This window comes from Salminus brasiliensis, chromosome 9 (genome assembly GCF_030463535.1).
Source record: "Salminus brasiliensis chromosome 9, fSalBra1.hap2, whole genome shotgun sequence".
Taxonomy (NCBI): Eukaryota; Metazoa; Chordata; class Actinopteri; order Characiformes; family Bryconidae; genus Salminus; species Salminus brasiliensis.
The window spans coordinates 39,337,810-39,361,684 of record NC_132886.1 but is presented as its reverse complement, the minus strand read 5'-3'; the positions used below and the strand labels follow the sequence as shown (position 1 = coordinate 39,361,684).

General features: G+C 47.7%; 1 protein-coding gene across 1 annotated transcript in view; it reads right to left on the bottom strand.

Moving 5' to 3' along the window:
• Positions 1-332: 332 nt before the first annotated feature.
• Positions 333-23,875, bottom strand: part of pigk (phosphatidylinositol glycan anchor biosynthesis, class K) — a 29,288-nt gene continuing 5,745 nt past the window's right edge. The window contains exons 5-11 of the mRNA XM_072688373.1: positions 23,594-23,705; positions 22,243-22,339; positions 20,703-20,820; positions 20,325-20,435; positions 16,773-16,948; positions 7,587-7,662; positions 333-1,405 (exon numbers count right to left, since the gene is read on the bottom strand). Coding sequence (XP_072544474.1) covers positions 1,289-1,405; positions 7,587-7,662; positions 16,773-16,948; positions 20,325-20,435; positions 20,703-20,820; positions 22,243-22,339; positions 23,594-23,705 — 807 coding nt within the window. The 3' untranslated portion in view covers positions 333-1,288. The remainder of the gene's footprint in view (positions 1,406-7,586; positions 7,663-16,772; positions 16,949-20,324; positions 20,436-20,702; positions 20,821-22,242; positions 22,340-23,593; positions 23,706-23,875) is intronic.

Below are 23,875 nucleotides of genomic sequence, written 5' to 3'. Positions count from 1 at the left end.
CCAACATGCTCATGGGGGGCTCATATGGGTGGAATGGGGGCAAGATATGGGCTCTGAGTGGGTTTATACACGTGTTGTTACTGGGACTGAATTGGGCTTCTTACATGGGCCCCCTTATTATAGCCCACTCTAATCTCACATTGGTCCCATGTAGGCCGGGTGCAGTGTACAAATCAGTTGGGCTACCCCTACAGGGCTCACTGCAAATGATGACATCTTAGCAAAGTGAACCCCCCTTAAATGAAGTTTAATTATGAGATCTCATTTTTCTATTGTTCCAAGAATATTCTAAAATGATGAAACTTATTTTCACTTGTTTAAAGTGATTTCAATTTGCATTATTTTTATTTTATTATTATTGTTTGTTGTTTCTTGAATGAACTCCTTAATCCTTGCTTCTTCACCCTCATAACTGCAGTACTTTCATCATTAACATCCGTTTCATAGACCCTAAAATAGAACCCTGTGGGACGCCACAGAATATACTGATACCAAATAATTCATAGCGGTTTCGGCTCTGGGATTAATAACAGAACGATGAGTTTAAGAGGTAAAGCACAATAATCCACCAACAGAATGAGACCATTTTAGTGGATAAAAAGCTAAAAGTTATAATATTACTCTAATAATCTCAAAGTGAGCAATATTCAGAATTTACACCACCTTTAAGTGGACTTCACTTGCTGAGATCACTTTCGGCAGTGTTACTGATACACATGCAGGACCTAAGAGCAGCTGACCCACTCTTGAACCTCATTTCAGTGCATTACAGTTAAACTCAGTTTCAACACAAAATTATCAGAGACAAAATGATTCAACACAGGATTCACATTATTTACAAACGATAAAGAGGAGATTACGGCTGGAGTCACTCCTGTCCCATTAAAAGTGATGACCGATGGTCACATTGGAGACAAAGTGAGTTTGACCGTACAGAGTGAGAGAGTTGTGTCCTTGGCTGCTGTATCAAAAAGAGAAGAATAACAGGGTAGAAAAACAGCCCACCCTCCAAAACCAAAAAAGAAATAAATAAATAAAGAGAAAGCCCCTGTGCTAAAGTCACACCCAGATCACAGCCCGCGATGCCGAGGACAACAAAGAAGCGCTGAGAGTCAGTAGTCAGTCTTGCCGTTTTTCAGCGCCGGCCTTCAGTCCAGGTCACTTTTTCAAAAGAACGAAGGCTGTGGATGAAACTTTCATTAAGCAGGCAAATAAAAATCATCATTCATGAGCACCAAGCAGAGGAAGCTGCTCAAGCCTTCCAGGAAGGTGGTCTGGTACGGCCCTCTCAAAAGATGTGTTTGAGGTGTTTGATGCCGTAGGTCTTGAAGAACACCAGCAGGATTAGGGTCCACAGGCCCAGGATGAAGCCGTCAGGAGGGTGCCAGTCCTTCTGCTTGGGTTTCTGTGGACGACAGGAGAAGGAGGAGGAGGAAGAAGAGGAGGCTTTCGTGAATATCACACTGATCAAACATCATTGCCAAAACTAGCCAGAAAGAACTAGATAGAGAAGATGATGGACACACAGACAAAGGAGAGATGAGGGAAGAATTTGAAAACAGTAAAACTTCAGAAAAAAAACTAAATGGAAATAAAATTGAATGAAAATAGCAAAATAAATAAATAAAATAAATAAATAAATAGTCAAAATGATTTAACATGGGGAAAAATATATAATTAGTTATTAGAAATCTACAGAGTAGAAAGTCAATAAATAAATACATATGAAAATAAAAATTTAAATAAAAGAGTAAAAATAAATAAATAATTGACTAAATACACAGTAAAAGGAGTTAAGCAAAATATTAAAACAAAGTTTATACAAATAGTGAAATAGTAAAATGTAGTAGAAATAAAATTGTAAGCAAATAAAAATTAAATGGAGGAAAAAAAAAAAGTGAAAATCGTGAAAAAATAGTTTCAGAAATTAGTGCGTAAAGACAGTGTAAGCATGGAAATAACTACAGAATAAAAATGTCAAATAAAATAAAGAAATATATAGTTAATATAAGTTCAAATAGAAATAGAGATGTTAAATAAAAAAGTTAATAATGTTCAAATAAAAAACAAATTATAGTTCAAAATTAAATAGAGCAATAGTTGCAATAGAGAGAAAAACAAAAGTGAACCAAAGCAATAAAATGAATAAAACAGAGAGAAATACAAATGAAAACAGTGAGTGAAGGGAAAAGGATTGAGGCAGGGATGCACTGATGGACGGGTGAATGAATAAATAATGAAAGAAATAAAGAGACACTTTCCCCAGACGGTGTTTGCCCATTTACCGCCACATCATCACTTTGTGTACGGATATTATACTTTTAAATTGTCCTCTATTAAACATGCATCACCAGAAGTGCATTTATATGCTAATGTGGTCCGAATATTCTACAGAGAGGGGTTTAACCTCTAAAAAGCAAAAGTCCCCATAACTTTTCCAATTACATTGCAGCGAGGGGCGCGAGAGCATGCCCTTAAAAGGCGTCTGTGAACACCGCAGGTGACCGCCAGTGTCCGTTAACGTGCAAGATCTTCATTATCAGGCCACATCTAAAGGAGGTGTTGAGTGGGGGGGGGGGGGGACTGCAGCCGCGAGTTGGCCTGGGAAAGAGAAAACAGCCCTGAGCACAAATGTCCGGCACAAATCACTGTGGACTCTCTAGCACAGGGTTCAGGGTTCAGGGTTCAGAAGGACAAGTGAACAGCCTGCCCATGGTCATCAAACCAAGCTGCTGATATACTGACCAACAGTCTTTGACTTTTTGGTGCAAAATAAAAGCAATAAAATTACACTACTTAAAGTCTATCATCAGGACCTGACCTCCCCTCACGTGGCTGAATTCAAGCAAATCCTACTCACAGCAATGTTCCAACATCTATTGTAAAGCCTGTGCAGTAGAGTAGAGGCTGTTGCTGCAGCAAAGGGGAACAAACTCCCTACTAATACCCTTGATTTCAGAAGACACTCTGGATAAGCAGGTGTCCACAAACTTTTGGACATTTAAAAAGCACCGCTGGTCAAATCACACATTTTGATTGGTTTATCCTCCGGTTGCCCACCAGCGCTGTCCAGCACAGTCTGCTGAAAGTGCTGAAGGTATCGCTGCACTACTATGGATGGTCCAAAGGTCAAACTCGGAAATTAAGACAACAGTCTGCATGATGCTAATTGGTGTACATTAGCTCCCATTACTTATTAGCAACATTAGCCTTGAGGCTTCAGTGCAGAGCTGAAACCGCGCCCGTCTGATTTCCAAAGCGTCACTATAAACATTGTTTCCCATCACCTGAGATGAAGACACCAAATCCTCCATTGACCTCGGTGTTTAGCTGAAGAGCAGAGCTGAACTCATGACCCGCTGCCGCACACAGCTGACATTTGGGTAAGCCGCGAGACGGCCGGGTGAACACGGGCACGCTTGCTCCAGCAGCTCGAGAGAGCACCAGCCATTATAATGGGAAGAGGATCTCTCATCACCATGGAAACCACATCACGCAGCAGAGGAGGTCCAGGCGCACCGCTGTCAGACAGGGCTTTGATCTGCCCGAGATTGCGGATAGGGAAATTACATACAAGAGATGATGACTGACTGAACCCACCTACAGCAGCTAGCAGAGGCCTTTGCTGGACGTGTGCAGCAGAGCAGTGGGACAAAGGCCGTCACAAGCCTCCAGACAGAGCCAATAGTACCAATCCTCGAGACTCTGGGAATCGGACTCGTATCCCAGAGGCCCAAGACTCAGACACAGACTCGTACCCCAGAGGCCCAAGACTCAGACACAGACTCGTATCCCAGGGACTAAAGACACAGCTCAGACTCGCACCCCAGGGACTAAAGACACAGCTCAGACTCGTATCCCAGGGACTAAAGACACAGCTCAGACTCGTATCCCAGGGACTAAAGACACAGCTCAGACTCGTATCCCAGGGACTAAAGACACAGCTCAGACACAGACTCCTAGAGCCTAAAGACACAGCTCAGACTCGTATCCCAGAGCCTAAAGACACAGCTCAGACTCGTATGCCAGGGACTAAAGACACAGCTCAGACTCGTATGCCAGGGACTAAAGACACAGCTCAGACTCGTATGCCAGGGACTAAAGACACAGCTCAGACTCGTATGCCAGGGACTAAAGACTCAGCTCAGACTCGTATCCCAGAGCCTAAAGACTCATCACAGACTCGTATCCCAGAGCCTAAAGACTCATCTCAGACACAGACTCCTAGAGCCTAAAGACTCAGCTCAGACTCCCATCCCAGAGCCTAAAGACTCAGCTCAGACTCCCATCCCAGAGTCTAAAGACTCAGCTCAGACTCCCATCCCAGGGCCTAAAGACTCAGCTCAGACTCGTATCCCAGGGCCTAAAGACTCAGCTCAGACTCTCACACACGTTCTCTACAACGACATGGGTCACCGGATGCAGTCTTTCTCTGAATATTCACATGGGTACTTTTGTCTTTAAAATCCAGAAGGACGCTGGAATCAGCATGAGACATCTCTCTCTCTCGGGCTGTGTGTGTGTGTGTGTGTGTGTGTGTGTGTGTGTGTGTGTGTGTCAGATAAACATTTCAAAGTAAAACCAGACGATCCTCCTGACACGCAGTAGCTGGACCAAACAAGCCAGCAGCCTTCCTCAATTGGATACAGCTGGAGTCTTTAGGGTTTTCGGGCTAAATGGAACAGCTGTACATGAATCAATTTCACTATATGGACAAAAGTTTTGGGACACCTGCTCATTCATTGTTTCTTTCAAAATCAAGGCTATTAAAAGGTTTCTCCTGCTTCTGTTGGAGTAACAGTCTACTGTCCAGGGAAGAAGGCCTTCTACAAGATTTTGTAGGAGCATTGCTGTGAGGATTTGATTACATTCAGCAACAAGAGCGTTACCAAGGTCAGGTCACCACCTCATCCCTCAACTCCCCAACTCATCCCAAAAGTACTGGATGGAGCACCACAAAAACAAAATTACCCAACTCAGAGAAAACCGTTACTCCACTGCTCCACAGCTTTAAAAGCTCCACGGCTTTTAGTAAGGGTGTCCACAAACATTTGGACAACATAGTGTAAATAATTAAGAATTATTAAACGAACGCAAGAGCTGGACGCGAGCGCTGCATTCTGCTACACCTGGCTGCATACGGAGCTGCAAGCTACGAGACGTTTGGATCTTAAGGACTCTCACGAGTCTACAAATACGCCCGGATGTAAGCGGCCGTATGTGGAATGTGAAGCGGCAGCAGCGGAAAAGCCGGAAAACATTCTGCTGAATAATTCAGAGAAAGCAGCGCGGCACTGCGCCGGAGAAAACAGCAGGCGAAAAGTCGTACGCCGCGTAAAAAAAATGGACACCAGCAAAACAAACCTGGCCTGGCCTTCATCTTCAGGGCACGAACGGCAGGGCGTCTGGAGACAGGATTTGAGCGGGTGAACGAGAGCGATCCCAAAGAGCTAAAAAGTAATCAGGTTTAGTGTTGAGAGAAAGGCCCTAAGTCTCGTCTTGGAGGGAGCGTAGTATGATTAGTCTTCACCGGGGGGATAACCTCGTCTCCCACAGAGAGAGCCGCGGCATTTGTCGTCAGGCGCTCCCCGAAGTCTCGGATGCAGAGACTATTGCGCAGCATCGTCTTTTGATTACCTGCTAATAACAGGCTCGGGAAGAAAAGCTTTAGACAGCAATCCGAGCTCCCTCGGCTGCTTACCTCCGGGTTGTGGAGTCAGACAAAGGGCTTTTTTCAGCGCTACACCAGGGTTTCTATCGAGCGCACAGAGAGAATTCAATTTAGGAGAGAATCGCTCCTCCAGTGAGTCGTCCCAGCGGTGCACTGACTGCTGGGATTCAGCTCTGGGGGAGTACATTTCTCCAGTATGACAACATTTAATCCCCACACCTCCAACTTCTCCTGGGAGCAGACAGCAAATACAGCAGCTGGGACATTCCTTTAGGCCACTGGGTGAACAAAGAAGCCCCTGGGGGATTCTCCAAGTGACGCTTTGGCCACACTCCAAATTTCCAACGTCCGTCCGAGACTGTCGTTTGGCGCCGGAGCTACACGCATAGCAGATTTGGCTAACGGGAAGCTAATCAAGCCGTGCTGACTTGCATGTATGGAGGGCTCAGATGATGTCTCCGAGGACTTGCGGGAGCATTCCAGTGAAATTTACTACTAGGAACTTCCGACATCCCAGTTCAAATGGAACGCAGCATCAAAACTCCACCGACAGCCAAAAGAACCGACTTGGACTCGCTTTCCAGAGACTGGACAACACGACGTTGTCGGCGGTAGCTCCATTACCTTTGAGCCCTTCCTCAAAACCTAGGAGAAACTAATCCATGAGGTGGTGAACAGGGAGCTAAACGACCCTTCCTCTATGCATATTAACTGCAATGCGACAGTTGAGGCAACTGCTATAGTGGTCAAGCCAGGAGCCGATCCATAAGGTGGGCATGCTTTAGTAGGACTCGGTACCTTGTTGGGATGCCAGAAGCCATTTACAGGCTGGTAAAAGTCACTACGCTTGAGTCAAGGATAGTGGACCCAATGGATTGTGCAGAATTTGACCATGGACGGTGAGGACGGTGCGTTATTAAACTCCAGGTTGGTCTGAACGCATACAAAAGGTAAACCGCGGCTGGCAAACGGCTGGCAGAACTTCATCAAAAGAGTAAGAAGAGAAAAAGGGCAGCGCCTCGTCTCGAGCCTCTCTGCTTCGGGATGCACTGGGAGCTGGGCTTTACGAACACTCTGCTGTAATGAGAAAGAATGGATGGGAGGGTGGGAGAGCGGGAGGCTGAGGGAGATAAATAGAAAGCCAGATATATAGAGAGGAAAAAAAACAAAAAGAAGACAGAGAGAGAGAGAGAGAGAGAGAGTGCCATTAACCCTCCTCTTCTTCCTCAGGTGATGGTGGGGGTGATCAAAGGCTTTGATGGCATTGGCGTGGGGTCAGTAAAAGAGCCCTGAGCTCGGTGGGAGGGAGGTCCAATCAGCAGAGGCTCTCTGAAGAACTGCTGAGGGAACTAGGGGAGTGGTGGGGGGGGGGGGGGGGTGATTGTGGTGGTGATGGGTATCTATCACTCGAAGCTCTGCTTTCACATAGCTCCCTGAAACATGCTCGAGCTAGCCCTGGACTGGATGAAGCAGTAGTTCAGAGGTATTAGTTGCCTTTGCTAGCCTATCTAATCATAATGACATCATTTATTACATAGTTACATTTGATTGAGTTACATTTCAGTTGATTATGTTGAGTTGGTGAGGTGGTGAACAGGGAGCTGAACGACCCTTCCTCTATGCATATGAACTGCAGTGACACAGATGAGGCTATTGTTAGAGTGGTCAAGCCAGGAGCAGTTCCTCAAAATACAGGAGAAACTAATCCATGAGGTGGTGAACAGGGAGCAGAACGACCCTTCCTCTATGCATATGAACCACAGTGACACAGATGAGGAAACTGTTGGAGTGGTCACTGAGTCAATGCTACCAGTGGCTAGCATGTGCCTCCTCCGAGTCACGTGAAGCTTCACTGGATGAGCTCCTGAGTGAGGGGGGAAAAAAATCGATGGCTGAAGTTAAGCTGAATACACACCTGGTGAATGATTTCAGCCACTGGTAACTGGTCCACGTACGACAGGGGCTCACTCTTCGCCGGTCTTCTGACGAACCTGAGGAGAAAGCAAGCAGAAAGCCATTAGTCTTCACTGCAGACACAACAAATCTCCTCCTGAACGTGGGCTGCTTTGATTCAGGGCTTTCAGACAGAGCAACAAAGAGCTGAATTACAGCCGTAACCAGGATTCCTCTAAACGAACCGCAATACAGCCTTAATTGCAGCAACAGAAGGAGGACAAACTCTGCCAGCTCAGAGCGTCCACCACCACCACCTCCACCTCCTCCTCTCTCTCTTCCTCCCACAGGCGGTTCACCTTGTGGAGCTCGGTGGCATGTTTTCACTGTCACTCAGCACCACTAAACCTCTGTGAGGTCCAGAACAGCCAGAGTAAAACCGAGAGAGAGAGCGAGAGAGAGAGAGAGAGAGAGAGAGATACACTAAGAGACAGAGAAATTGATTTTATGTATATGAAATGGTGTGTGGTGTGGTGGAGAACGGGGGAGAGGCAGAATGTGATGGAGTGGTGGAGAGCGGTAGAAAGAGGTAGAGAGTGGTGGAGAGAGATAGAGAGTGGTAGAGAAAGGTGAAATGTGGTAGAGAGAGGTAGAGCGTGGCAGAGCGAGGTAGAGAGGTGAAGTGTGGTAGAGTGAGGTAGAGAGAGGTGAAGTGTGGTAGAGTGAGGTAGAGAGAGGTGAAGTGTGGTAGAGCGTGGTATAGGGAGGTAGAGTGAGGTAGAGCGAGGCAGAGGGAGGTAGAGCGAGGCAGAGGGAGGTAGAGCGTGGTATAGGGAGGTAGAGCGAGGCAGAGAAAGGTAGAGTATGGTATAGAGAGGTAGAGTGAGGTAGAATGTGGTATAGGGAGGTAGAGCGAGGCAGAGGGAGGTAGAATGTGGTATAGGGAGGTAGAGCGAGGCAGAGCATGGTATAGAGAGGCAGAGTGAGGTAGAATGTGGTATAGGGAGGTAGAGCGAGGTAGAATGTGGTATAGGGAGGTAGAGCGAGGCAGAGGGAGGCAGAGCGAGGCAGATGGTTTTGGGGGTGATGTGGAGTGTGCTGTAGTGCGAGACCCTCGGCTGAGGAATCCCCCCGTGCTCTGGGTGAGCTTATATATCTGAGCTCTGAGGCTCTGCTGGGTTTCAGTGGGTTCTTATTCAGGGTGATCCACATCTGGAGGAACACTATTACACACAGGGGGAGGAGGGGGGGCGATAAAATCACTGGCAGAAGAGACATCTTCTCAGACGTGTGTGTGCGCGTGTCTGCGTGCGTGTGTATGTGTGCGTGTGTGTGTGTGTGTGTGGAGGAGGTGAGTGGCAGGTAATTTCAGAGGAGTCTTTTCTGTGTGAGCTGAACAAACAGCAGCAGATGTAAGAGTATTTCCATGAAAGGGGGGGGGGGTAGTGTGTGTGTGTGTGTGTGTGTGTGTGTGTGTGTGTGTGTGTGTGTGTGTGTGTGGGGGGGGGGGGGGGGGGTGTTTAGAGCATGCCGGGGAAAAAAGGAGCCAGTAATTCATCCTCGAAATCCAGACCTACTGAGAAGACCACTTTCTGTTCACAGTGTTTCCAGTCAGTGGAAGTACATGGAGGGTGTTTCTAATAAAGTGGTCACTGGCCAGTGAGTGGACATACACAGCAGGTGTTTCGGGAAGGTACGGAGCTACAGCTAGCCGACTTCGGCTCCCCATTGGAGCGCCTACACACTCTGGAAGAACTGCGAGCGCTCGGTGTTTCGTACCCACGGTCTGCATTGATTGGCTGTAAATAAGTAATATAAGCAATAACTATGGGCTGCCATTCAATTAAGAGGTCGAGTCTGAGGCCTCGGTGTATCAGAAGAATTCAATAACATCCTTGGAAGTTTTCACAATTACGCTTCTCTCTGAACTTTCAACCGGCGGGGCTTTGCAAATTTATATCGGGCGGCTCCCTCGAGGGGGGCCCTCCCCGCGTAATCAGAGTGTGCTCTCATTTTCTTATTACTCCTCCTGATTTATTTTTCATTTGGTAACATCACCTGACATTTAATTACTCGGAGGCTCGAGGCCGGCGCGGCACAGCCGACGCCGTCACCCCCCCGGGCCAAGCTGAATTACAATACAATCTCATAAAAAAGAGTGGGCCCACATCATAAAGAGGACGGGAGAGTCTATTAAAGCGCCTCTCTGCTTGGAAACGCAATTTTCTTAATGGAGAGGGCTTGGATACAGTGCAGAGGTAGAGGCTGCGTGGTGGAGATGACAAAGGAAAAGATACAGAGCGGCAGGGAAGAGCTGACAACACTAAATCTTCACAGACAGAGAGATGGAGACTCAGAGAGAGACGCACTGGTAGGTCAATATGAGCAATAAAACCATAGATCTCATAATGAAAATCAAATATTATACATTTACGGTGTTTCCGGACGGATCGCACTGATCAATTCCTCGAACCGATATCAACAGGAAAGGCTAGAAAGCTAGTTGCACGTGGCCCCTTCGCCTCTTACTCACCAGACAGCAAGAGTGAGCAGAAGTCTAGCCATTCACTCACCAGCGCAAACCAATGGCACCTAATAACTGGGGTTACCTACAGAGCCCAGCCCCGCCCCGCCCAGCCCCGCCCAGCCCAGCCCAGCCCAGCCCAGCCCAGCCCAGCCCAGCCCAGCCCAGCCCAGCCCCTTCACCCATCGTCTAACTCACCCACTACCTCACAAGCTCTTCACGGGGCTCAATCGGGGAGGCACCTCCCTTCCTCAGTGGTTTCTCGCCGAATTAGGCGAGACATGACACCTCCGGAAGGCTCAACAGTGAGGTCTGGTGTCTTGAGTTTCTTGGACGCGAATCTGACTCCAGTCTCGAGTCTCTGGGATTCAAGTCCAAGTCAAGTCTCCGGGGTGCGAGGCAGAGTCAAATCTCTAGTCTCTGAAATGCAAGTCTGTGTCTTGAGTCGAATCTTGACGATCTGGGGTTGAAGTCTAATAAGACAAGTCTCAAATCTCTTGAGAAAGAACCTGAGTCAGGCTTGAATCTCAGGCGCACGAGTCAGAGTCATGTCTTGAGTCTCTCAAGTGCAAGTTTGAGTCGTGCCTCAAATCTCTGGCATACGAGTTTGAGTCGAGTCTTGTGTATCTGGGAGTTTCAAGTCCAAGTCAGATCTCAAGTCTCTCAAGTCAGAATCCGAGTCAGGTCTCGAGTCAGCGTTGTGTTTCGGGGAGGTGGGTTGGTCAACGTTAAGTCTTAAGGTTCCAAATCAGAGCGGAGTTTGAGTCTCCGGCGTTCAAGTCAGAATGAAATTTCCAGTCTTTGGCGAACAGGGTGAGTCTCGAGTCTCTGAAGTCTGAGTCCAAGTTAGGCCTAGAGTCTCACGAGTCTGATCCATAATATCCGAAACGGGAATTTTCACCAGGGATCAGAATCACTGCTAATGAACGATGGGGAAAACACAGAGATATGATACCTGGCCTGTGTACCGTAAGAAAGCGGGACGAGTTCCAAGTCTGAGGCAGAAAGAGCCACTTTTCTTGCTATGTGGGACAGAACGTGGGGTCATGCACACCCGCTTTGCTCCAGATGTGACAGAAATAGGCGACGCTGCTATGGGCCCAGACGGGGTACAAGGTGACCGTTTACCTGCGGTCAGAATTGGGCAGCAGACAAGCTCCCTTAAAGCCGGAGAGGAGAGGGAAAAGCTAGCCAAGCATGACAGCTGTGAGAAAATGCGAGACGGAGTGACCTCTCCTGATGTGCAGCTGTGCCAGAGCATCTCCGCTCATTAGCACTGGACCTTGCTGGACCGGGGGCTGAACCTTGCACCGGAAAAGAGTGCACTGAGTAGCGGCCCGAAGCTTGAGGTTTTAATAAACGAGCATATTCTCTTTGCCGGACTGTAAGGATATTAAATAGGCGGGTGGTCTGATTTTCCCATTTCTATACTGGTGGTAACAGTGAATTAGCAGGTGTCCCAATACTTTTGTCCACAGCAGTAAAATGCATGGAGTTAAGGGGAACTGTGGAGGTCAGGTCAAGAGCCATGCAACCTCAGATCTCTCCGAAAACTCTCAATCAACCACCCCCATTTGACAGCAAAGGACCTGCTTGAGGTTTGGGTATCTGGGGTTCAAGTCCAAGTCATCTCTCAGGTCTCTCAAGTTAGAGTCTGAGTCACGTCTAGAGTCCGAGGCATACAAATCAGAGTCATGTCAAGTCTGGAGTCTTTGGGGTGCAAGTCTGAGTTGGGCTTCAGGGATGCGGGTCAAGTGACCGACTGAGTCAGGTCTTGAGTCTCAGGCATACGAGTCAGTCATGTCTTGTGTCATGCCTTTAATCTCTGGTGTGAGCGTTTGAGATGAGTCCCGAGTATCTAGAGTCAGAGACAAGCCTCAAGTCTCAAGTTAGAGTCTGAGTCAAGTCTTGAGTCTCTGTCAGCAAAGGACCTGCTTGAAGATTCAGCCAATGCAGTAGTGGTGGTGGTGGTGGTGCACCGTTCTACTGTGCAGCATTTCCGGCACAAACATGACCAGTGAGTTACCGGAAGGAAGGCAGTTGCCTCAATACCTTGCTGCCTATGCTGCCTCATAAATCAGTAAGAAGGCAGCAGCATTTTGATGAAGGTATCTACAACCAAATCGCGCTGGAGGCAGCAACACGTTATGCCGCTGCCTGGATACCGACAACTACTGTCAGCTGGTGGCGTAACTAAGCTTGACCAAGCCTTCGAACCTTCCACTCAGAACCCGAACCTAATCCTAAACCCCACCCTAACCATGACCCATCTCGTAGGAGAAAGGTCCTCGCCGCCTTCCTGAAGAAACGTGAAGATCAGCGCAGGAAACACGCTAACAGCCATCTTTATTAGCGGCCGAGTCTAAGTGACAGCTTGTCCAATTAATGGAAGAGCTTCTTCATTTTGGTCATTTTAACTCGAGGCCTCGGAGAGACGGCGTGCAGCGCTGGAGCTAATCAGCGAGGCGGTAATGGAACAGGGAATGGAAGGAGGAGCGAGTGAGGGAGCGAGAACCTCAAAAAAAACAAACAAACACAAAAGCAAGCAACGAGTCGCAGGCTGCCCGAGGCGGGAGTTGAAACCATACGACTAAATCCTCATTTCGCATGCTAATTGGTTGTAAAGCATCTTTGATGATTTGATTAGGGCAGAATGCTATTTATGTGAGGCAGCTACACAGTGCTTTAACAACATCTGTAGGCCTCACAACAGCCCTTGTTTACCAACAGGGACGACTTAAGCTCGGAAGGAGCAAGGGACGTCCCAACACGTCGATTCTTGTAGCAACAAAAATCGAACCAAACGGGCTATAAATACATGTGGGGTGTGTGACAGGACTCAGACATTGAGAATAGTTCAGTGCAGTGCAGTGAGTGTCTCGCAGGATGTGTGGAAAATGGAGATGCATAATTTCAGGAAGAGAAAACCTGTCCAACTGTTAAGCACAGGGGTGGATCGACCATGCTTTGGGTTTGTGTTGCAGCCAGTGGCATTCAGTGCATTCAAGAAAATACCAGCAGAATCTAAAATCACTGAACCTGAAGCCTTTTGCAGGAAAGAATAGGTGCAAATCCACCAAACAAGAACTGAAAGCGGTATGGACAAAGGTGGTATTACTGTAGACTCATCAGACAGGGTGTCTAAACTTCTGCTTCAGGCCCTTTTCCTTTACTGTTATTCTGAAAAATATGGAAATAAAGCTTTTTTACCATTTAAATAGTAACAGTTTCGTATTTGACTGCATGTCTTTAAGTCAGTCCGTCTTTTATTGACTTGACTAATTAGAATAACAGACATTTTGAAGGGGTGCCCAAACATTTGCATGCCTTTGTACATATCCACAGTACATATTTCCATATATACACACACACACACAACAGGTTGTTTTTACTACTGTTACTTTAAGATACAACATATGTAGATGAGCTCTGTTCTGGTTGCTTCTCATTACTATTGTGTATACAGGTGGGCTGTCCGGCGTTAGAGCCAGAGCCAGACTTATGTAAATATTGGTCTTAGCGACATCACTAAATAAACTGACAATAGGCTGTCTTTGCAGCTTGGTTGCCACGGCGTTGAGTAGAGGATGAGCAGGTTTCCAACACCTTTATTAAATAAATAATAAAAAAAAAAAAATAAATAATAATATATAGATGTAAAGTTCTGCTTTTCCATGATCTGGGCCCTTTAATAACGTCTGGCTTCTTGAACGCCCCGAGTCTGTGGTTTTAAACCCTTCTTAACGTCTAATTATAGTCTTACCAGAAGCAGTTTTTCTTTAATTGTATTTGATCGCAGATTAATTGGGATTTCACTTTAACTGAGACGTTACATTAGAGCTTAACAGCAGCGAGAAGCCTAAGGTAAACATTAGGCACTACGGAAGGAAGGGAATCAAGCATGGAGCGCTACTGCCACCTTGTGGTGGTCTAGAAACGACACCACAGGGCAGTGGCTAGGTCTCTCAGCCCTGTGTTTGACACCAGACATCTAGTGACCGCAGTGTTGCTGCCTAGTTGTATATTGTTATGTAGGGGTGTGGCCTAGGAAGGTATTTTGACTAATGTACTTTAAAAAGTGAGTTTTAGAATCTGAAATTTTAAGATTCTGTGATTGAAGTTTTCTGTAGACATTTCCTCAAATTCAAATCATAATGTACACCTCCTCTTCCTGATGTCTGATTACAAATACCAAGTACAAACACTATCCAACCCAAGTACAAGTTCAAATACCATGATTGTGTATTAATAACATTTGAGACCAACTACAAACACTCCCCAGTCCGAGAGGCATCCAACTACAAACACTCCCCAGTCCGAGAGGCGTTCAACTACAAACACTCCCCAGTCCGAGAGGCGTCCAACTACAAACACTCCCCAGTCCGAGAGGCGTTCAACTACAAACACTCCCCAGTCCGAGAGGCGTCCAACTACAAACACTCCCCAGTCCGAGAGGCGTCCAACTACAAACACTCCCCAGTCCGAGAGGCGTCCAACTACAAACACTCCCCAGTCCGAGAGGCGTCCAACTACAAACACTCCCCAGTCCGAGAGGCGTCCAACTACAAACACTCCCCAGTCCGAGAGGCGTCCAACTACAAACACTCCCCAGTCCGAGAGGCGTCCAACTACAAACACTCCCCAGTCCGAGACGCGTCCAATTACAAATACAAACTGAGCTGAGAGCGTTCACTCGCCCTTTAACACCAACTGTTTTCTGTACAAACCAGGACAAGCCCCTAACGCTCACCCTGCCAAAACATAGGCTGGATCTGAGCCGGCAACTCTGAGGAGACTGGAAATGCTAGCGAGGCTAACAGCACTGACTCGTCCATCCATCATTTCATTAGCAACTGGAAAATGGACTTTGATGCTACATTACGTCCTCAGGAACGTGCCGGGCATGGCTGACACCGCAACACTCCGGGTGGGCTGAAGGAAGTAGTGTTTCCAACCCTGCAGCCGGGCAGGACGCGGTGGCTCGGCCGAACAGCTGGGGGCTAGCGTGGCTTTTAAACGGAGTAACGGAGTCCGCTAATAGGAGGAAATGGGCAGGGTGGAACGTGGCCTCCCTTTGAGCCTATTCAGCTCTGGACAAACTGGATTGTGTCCCGATTTATCCTGTTCTGCGGTGGCCATGGCAACGGTTGCACGGCAGGTTATTAACAGGTCATTAGAGGGAGCCCATATCGCAAATAGGGCCTTTTATTTGATCGGTGTCCTGGCGATCCAAGCAAAAGCAAACCCAGGGCTTTTCTCCAGCGGAGTCTTTTAGACAATAGAAAAAGAAGGTAATTAGACCGTCCAGGTCTGATGTGTGTGTTTAGTGGCTTGTTTTGCAAATCCAGGCCCCAGCTGCGCCTCTCCCTTTGGACGGAAGCGTGGTCACGTGTGCAGAACCTCCGCAAGCGAAGTTAGCAAATGTGTCAATCAGCGCATTACGCCGAACAAAACAAGGAGACGTCGGTAATTGCCACAGAACACAACAAAGAGGCACGCATACATTTAGCCCTAATTGCCTCCGTAATTCCATTCAAACATGCCGGTTCCACGAGCCACCGTCACTCAGCCGCTCATTACCGTCTTCTCACGCAGTACAATCCTGTTTAGTGCCCTGATGTGTGCTGGAGTCAGGCTGTGGGACACACTGTTGTCTATAAGAACAGGGACAATGACACTGAGCAGCCACAACCAGCCACAACCAGCCACAACCAGCCACAACCAGCCGGAAAGTGAAGAACAGGGATCGAACATCTGGATCCAGTGGCCAGTTCCTGAAGGTGAGGAGTTGGGCAAGGCGTAAGGATCCGAGCCACTCGGACAAGCTGTGATGGCTAGATGACCGGGTCAGAACATCTGTAAAACATCAGGCAGGTCTCGAGGGGTTTGGTTATGGGCGCTTAAGGTCCATTGATGCGATGCATGGATCTTCTCTTAACTGTGATTGGTCCTGATCACTATCCTGTTTGTTCTGAGACCTCCCCTTGCCGGTCATTGGTCCTAATCAGTGGGGCAGTGGGTTAGTATCGATAACAAAGTTGTGGGTTCGATTCCCGGGCTCGGCAAGCTGCCACAGTTGGGCCCTTGAGCAAGACCCTTCACCCTCTCTGCTCCCCGGGCGCTGGAGTTGGCTGCCCACCGCTCTGGGTGTGTGTGTGTACTCACTGCCCCTAACACGTGTGTGTGTGTGTGTGTGTGTGTGTGTGTGTGTGTGTGTGTGTGTGTGTGTGTGTGTGTGTGAGAGAGTGTGTGTTCACTACCAGATGGGTTCACTACCAGATTGCTTGACTGCAATTGGTTGTAATTACCACCTTGTTTGTTCTGAGCCCTCCCCTTGACTGCGATTGGTTCTAATTGCCACCTGGTTTGTTCTGCAATTGGTTTTAATTACCACCTCATTTGTTCTGAGCCCTCCCCTTGACTGTGATTGGTTGTAATTACCACCTCGTTTGTTCTGAGCCCTCCCCTTTGACTGTGATTGGTTGTAATTACCACCTCGTTTGTTCTGAGACCTCCCCTTTGACTGCGATTGGCCAGAACCAGCACCCCATTTGTTCTGCAAGATCTTTACCATGCTGTGTGTTTTCAGACCTCCCCCAGACTGTGATTGGTTGTAATTACCACCTTGTTTATTCTGAGACTGTGATTAGTCAATGTCACTCATAGAGAGCCACCTATACTTACACTGCTTCAGCCGGCTGCTCGACAGCAGCAGTTAAATTGACGGCTTCTCGGGTGATCTCCACTTTGCGGACGCTGCCGAAGAAATCGGTGATGAGGGCGCTTCCGGGGTCCCGCAGGAACAGGTCAGTGCGATGGCCGGGGGTGGACACACACTGGCTTTTCGGGCACACCTTGAACTGGAACACAACCCAAAGAAAATTCAATGAATGTTAACCCCTCCGCAGGCAGGCCATTATTCATGAGCGCTTTTGTGGTCCTCCGTTTAGAAGTCAGCCTGCGCAGCTTTCCGAATCAGGGAAATGATTCCGACTCATAAATCATTAGCACTGTAATAGCATTCGCCTGGCGGGAACACGCGCTGCCGTGCATACAGAATTTCTATTTGTGTGAGATTGCGGGGAATTTATTTGGGGAGGCGCCAGGGTGAGGAGTGAAGAAGGCCTTTGAGATTACTGTTAATTACAGGTGGCTCAAACAAACACACTGCACAGCAGCACCAGAGTCTAGACCTCATCTCCTGAACGGCAACACGACAGGAGCTGCTGAACAGTTCACAAATTACAGCCTCATTAGTATTCACTGGACTCGGACTCCTGGACTCACTGGAGTCGTAACGGTCATTCTCATATACACAACATGTGGATCTACAGTTAAATGATGTCCCGATCGGGTCATTTAGCCCCCGATTCTCCAATCCGAGTCTCTAAATGCTGAGTATTAGCCGATACTGACCTTTGTGTTGCCCCACAGTTTAGATCAGACGAGCTGCTGATTAATCTGATCAGTAAAATCTCTTTATTTTCAGTCTCAGTTTCTATAATCAGACTTTCTGGACTGTCTGATTTAGTTCAGTCGAGACTTTTCTTAAAATTATGTTTTATAGTGTTTAATATCTTATAATCCAGTCTGATCTCCTCCCTGACCAATCAGCTTCCAGCTCCTTTACAACACTGCAGTCTGATCACTTCCTGTAGTGGTACACACCATGGTTGTTGGTCTACTGGTGTGTAATAACTGGTTTATTGTGGGTGAATATGCTGTGTGTGATTGGGGTTTCTATAGTGTGTGTGTGTGTGTGTGTGTGTGTGTGTGTGTGAGATTGTGAGTGTGTTCGCATTAGCGTTAGCCTCCACTCTGTTGTGAATGGGTTCTGGTTTATAAACAGAAAGGCGAGCGAGCTGTAAAATATATAAATAGCTCCACACTGCAGAACCTCAACTCCTTTATTTACCTTCTGAGAACGTCCACGCTGCTGCTGCTGCTGCTGCTGCTGCTGCTGCTGCAGCCGGCTGAGCTATAATAAGGTTAATGGCGCACTGAAGACACCAGATGGCGCTCTGAACACCATGGTTAAAATAAAGACTCTGAACTCTACTGGGATTAAAATAGCAGATACCAGATCCTTTAGAAAATGCCTGGATTGCCCAGATCCCGATCCACTGACGCTTGTATGTAAACTCTGTAGGCAATACAGTGCTAGTCCAATTCGAGTAAAATCTGTGAAACAGATTCCAATCTCATTAAGGGGACCCTTATAGAGGAGCTAAATGAGCTCTTCCATTGGTTGAAACTTCCGAATAACCAACATAAATACACTGTCCCTAGACTCGACCTGGAGTGACTGATCCAACCAAACTGCAGATTTGCAAACCAGAGATTCATAGCGTTTGAGTAGGAGATTTGTATTATAGAAGAAAACTGAAGATTTGTACCGTCTCTCGGGTTTAAATACCGTCTCTCGGGTTTGCCAGATCTTCAGCCCATCAATTCAGTTCATACTGGAGAAAGCACAACGGTGTTGCTCATCCAGTCTTTCTTCAGAAATCAATGGAAAGCTGGCCACTAACACCTCCCCCACCTTGCTGCTACATCAGTAGTGTAAAGGCCAACACTGTAATAAACGTTCACAAGCGCTTAACTGTGCTTCAGCGTTATTACAGGGTGTGTCTGCTGGTCTGCTGCTGCCACTAACTGCTTCAATCACGTTTATTTCAGGCTGTCCCTCAAATGAAGTGGCAGCCCTTCGACCTGTAAAGCAGTGCTGATTAACGTAAAAATGGGAAATTGCCACTCGGTGCATTTGACAGAGAGCCATACTTCCAGAGGTCACTTCCTGAGGCCGCAATTGAGCTTCTTTAAAGCACCCGGAGATCAGCAAATGGGAGGCAAGGTGAAATTTCCTGGAGTGCGTACTTGACGCCTGCTGAACTATTCCAAACGGAGCTAAACGAGTCCGCAGCGCTGCGGCGGGGTCTGCAGCTCGGCCACAGTACCGGCAGCACCGACGGAGAGACAGCGAGAGGGAGAGGTGAGAGACTGTGGGAGGGGGTGGTGGTGGTGAGAGGTGAGCAATCACTGTAATTTCATCTGAGTGCCTCTTTCTTTCAGGATTAAAAAGCGTCTCGTCCCGGAGGAAATCCATAATATTGACTCTAATCCTGAAGAACGGGCTGGAAAAGAGACAAGGCAGAAGATAAAAAGCAACAGCGCAGAATAAAGGCCCATCTGCTGGACCTGTTTGGTCTGGAGGCCGAGTCAAGCCATTCACCATTTTCTACACACTGCATACACTAGCCCAGAGCTTCATCCCGCAGAAGCTAAACCTTCATATTCATCCCGCAGAAGCTAAACCCTCAGATTCATCCCGCAGAAGCTAAACCCCTCAGATTCATCCCGCAGAAGCTAAACCCCTCAGATTCATCCCGCAGAAGCTAAACCCCTCAGATTCATCCCGCAGAAGCTAAACCAGAGACTCTCCTGATACTGTAGGAGGTAAACTCAAAGCTCACACTGTACAATAACTCTGGAGCTACTCCTGAAGACCAGGCAGGAAAAGCGTAGATGACAAAAAGCAGGAGCTGAGAATAAAAAGCCCTGCTGGCCGTATTTGATCTGGGTTAGTTTGAGAGTGGAGAAGGAGGGCGTTTAAAAAAAAAAAGAGAAGAAAAAAAAGGCCTGATCAAAACGGATTCGGCTGGAGGGGGTGGGACGCCTGACCAAGTCAGATGAGTGGATAACGAAGCGCGGGCCGGCGAAGCCTTCAGAGAAAGGTCTCCCTCCTGTCTGTTTCAAAGCACCTTGACCCACGTCATGGATTAGCCATTCTTTTTAAAGAGAGGGGGGGGGCTGCGGTCGCCACGGCCACGCTTTTTCATCTGCCGCTGCAGGGGGCGCTCAGAGATGCAGGGGGCGCTCAGAGATGCAGGCGCTCAACCAGAGACTGCACACAGACATGAGAGCACATCCACAAGGCAGGTGTTTCTAATGAGGTGGCCAGTGAGTGTAAGCACAGGGCAGGTGTTTCTAATAAAGTGGCCAGCGAGTGGAAAGCACAGGGCAGGTGTTTCTAATAAAGTGGCCAGTGAGTGGAAGCACAAGGTAGGTGTTTCTAATAAAGTGGCCAGTGAGTGGAAGCACAAGGTAGGTGTTTCTAATAAAGTGGCCAGTGATTGGAAGCATGGTCAATAAATGGAAGTACAAGCTCTGTGATTAGCATATTAAGAGACATTGTTCACTTGTTGTAAAGTGGAGGGGGAGTGAAGCCACACCTACCAGATCGTTCATGTTGGCCTGACTGGCAGGATGAATGTCCTCCAGGAACTCCAGAAGGTAGAAGGTGTATCTGTCCATCAGGTGAACCCCGATGGCTAGGTCCGGCTGATGCTATCAATCAGAGAAACGAAGAAACCATACAAATGAAGAACATCAGCGGACGTGTGTGTTGTTATTACTAATTTGAATAAATGATATAAAGCGGTGTTGACCAGACCAGGAGGAGTCCATCTCCATCACAGCTCACGGTACTCTGTGTACCGTGATCTTACGCTCATGCATCCTATTTCATCAGCTGTGTTTGTCCACGGGGATCATAATTCTGCAGGCTTTCCTCACACAAACTGAAACGAGGTGCCACTGCCTTGGTGTACATACCGAAAGAGAGTCCTCGCCCACTTGGCTACTAGCCAGGGCCATGATGTTGGGCGAGTAAAAGCGCTCGTACATGGAAGCCCCCTGGCAGGTGTCAATGATGAACAGCAGCTCGTTGTATCTACAAAAAAAGCAACAATGCTCCGGTTAAAGAGGCTTAAACTTATTTCATTCACCTTTCTTTCATCTTGTGAAGTTTCTTTATTTTGGACTTAAGAGACTGAATTAGGGCAAAATTCTTTCTACATAGTTTGCTGGCTAGTCTAACCTGCAGATGATAATGTTGCTTAATCCCTTAAACCTGGGAAACCCTGTATGAAGGTCCAACATTACCATTACGATCATAACTGACATCAGTTTTACAGGCCCCAACACTGAACCTTGTGGGACGCCACAAAACCTGGTAAACTCATGGTAGTAAACAGGCCGGCAAAACGGTATCTGAGCATTTTCGCTCCAAGCAAAGTTACATATTGTTTATACAGGAGATGAACAGCTAAGAATGCATTCTTAAAACCTTTACAAACAAACAAAGAAAACGAGGGAAGTCTGCTGTCGTGGGAATGTTTATGTTGCCGTGCCTATGCAAGACTGAACCGTCTACACAGTATTGTTTAATTGTTTATTATTGTTTATTATTTTGTGACAAATCTGTCACAAATGTTTTATATTTTAAGACGTTTGTTTGTCTAGGAAACCAGACGGGGGTTGTGTCTCATAAATGGATAAATAAATTAATAAAAAAATAAAGAAAAACAGGACTGAAGAACACCAGAACACAAGGCCACGAGAGCCAACCCCTATCTCCTGCCACAAAACAGCAGCTACACAAACCACTCCTCGGTAGACTGTTGCCGCGGCAACTGCGAGCCCGATGCCCATTCACAAAACGCAAAGTTTGTAAGCTTTTTTTTTTTTTTTTTTTTTTTTTTAGTTTCGTTCCTCGCCTTTCGTATCGAGGCAACAGCGAGCAACTCCTGAGGATCTGCGTCCATGAAAAGAGAACAGAGAGCACGAGAGGAAGGAAGGCAGGAGAAGGAAGGAGCGCTCGCTCTTGTTGTGAAGGCAGCATGACGTAATTGCGGAGTCAATGGCGAAGCGGTGGACAAAAGGGGCCTCGGCTGCAGCAATTTGGTACATCAACCCCCCAATTACCACATCAGCGGGCAGCCGAAGAGTGACGGGCTGAGTTGGCGCCGCGTGGCCCTCGGGGCTGTGAGCCATAATGGTGGGAATGGAATCTTTCACTGGCCATCACATTTACCTCTCCGCTAATTATACGCCCCCGGACCCAAACGTGCAATTAGTGCGGTTAAAAACACGCCATTAATGGATTAGGCCGATTCAATAGAGGAGTGCTTTGCCTCGAGAGGTTCGGATGGGGTGGAGGGGTCGCGTGGGCTTCGACTGTTCAGAGCCGCTCAGAGTCCACAGCGACATTTCAAGGACGCCTCGACTGAACGAATCGCCAGCATTCGGACGGACAGATCATGTGATGAGGAACTGATCAGCTCCACCCGCGTGGCCCTACTGACAGGTTTACCTTCTCTTCTGCCACATCTGCTCAAAGGCATCGGCCAGCTCCACGTTGCTGATCTCCTCAGAGTCCTGGAACTTCAGGAAGCCGTTGCCGCCGTGACCTGTGCACATGTACAGAGTTACAGTCAGTGGAGGGGGAATTACAGAGCGAGGCTATACTGTTGAAGACCTGCCCTGGCGGGCAGACCAGTCAGAGTTGTTACGATTGCACAGATTAGGGCAGTTGCTAGGCTGTTGCTATGTGGGTCACTATGGTGAAACTAGGGTTTTTACTAGGTGGTTGCTATGCACAACGACAACCCATATTCACCATTTGTGTTTGACACAGATGAGATCTGGCCTCTGCCTTTAATTCATCCGTGCAGTGAGCACACACACACACACACACACACACACACACACACACACACACACACACACACACAGTGTGTGAGCACAGATACACGGAGCTTTGGGCTGACAACACTGTGGCACCCTAGGGAGCAAGAAGGGTTACGGGCCGGTCATCAATAGCCCGGTGCCCCCTGCTCCATGGCTAATATGGTATTTCAGGTGGTTGCTATGGTGTTGCTAGGGGCTTGCTATAATATCCCAGGTAGTTAATACTGTGTTGCTTGGTGGTTGCTATGGATTTGCATGGAAGCGTGTGCTGTGGTATCTCAGGTAGCTCCTAGGAAGTTGCAATGATGATACTAAGTGGTTACTACGGTGTTGCTTGGTGCTTGCTATAGTGTTGCTTGGAAGGGGTTGCTGCAGTATCCCAAGAAGCTCCTAGCAAGCTGCTGTGATGATACTAAGTGGTTGCTACTGCGTTGATAGGGTGTTGCTATATTGTCCCAAGTGGTTACTATGGTGCTGCTAGGTGGTCAGATACTGTGTTGCTTGCTAAGCGGTTGCAGTGGTAGCTCCTAAGAAGGTGCTATGATGATACTAAGTGATCTCTTGTGTTGCTACGTAGTTTGCTATGGCACCCAAGGTGGTTTCCTTGGCGTTGCCAAGCAGTTGCTAGGTTGTTGGTAGATTCTATAGTGTAGTTCTATAGTGTTGCTACTTAGTGGGTGTCCGGCAGTTCTTAGGTGGCTATGGTGGTTGCTGCGGTACCCCATGTGGTTGGTTGGGTGTTACTAACGTAATCTTGACCAAACGTCTGATTACATAGCAATGACTGCAGGTAGTCACTGAATCCAGTCAATGAAGGTTGAGTAGAGGTACCAGTACCTTTAACAGCACCTAGTACCCGCCCATGATGATGTTCTCCAAGGGTTGTAGAAGAGTGGACAGAGGCGTACGTGACGGACGATCAGATAAAATGGGATGATTAGAACAGGCCCGTTCGGGAGCCGTGCTCGCTGTACCTGTCAGGTAGATGAGGATGTTGCTACGGTCGTCAGACAGGAGCCGCTTGGACCGAGGGGTGCTCTGCGGGAGCCTTCCAGTCAGAACCCGCAGAAAATTCTCCACAGTCACCTGAAACCGAGAAAGCCCAGCAGAGCTAGTTTACAAAGCGCACACCTATGTGCACTGATCAGCCATAACATTAACACCACTGACAGCTGAAGTGAAGAACCCTGTTTTTCTTGTAAAGGGCTGGATACATTAGGCAGCAAATCTGTGCAAAACTGACGTTCTAGACGGCT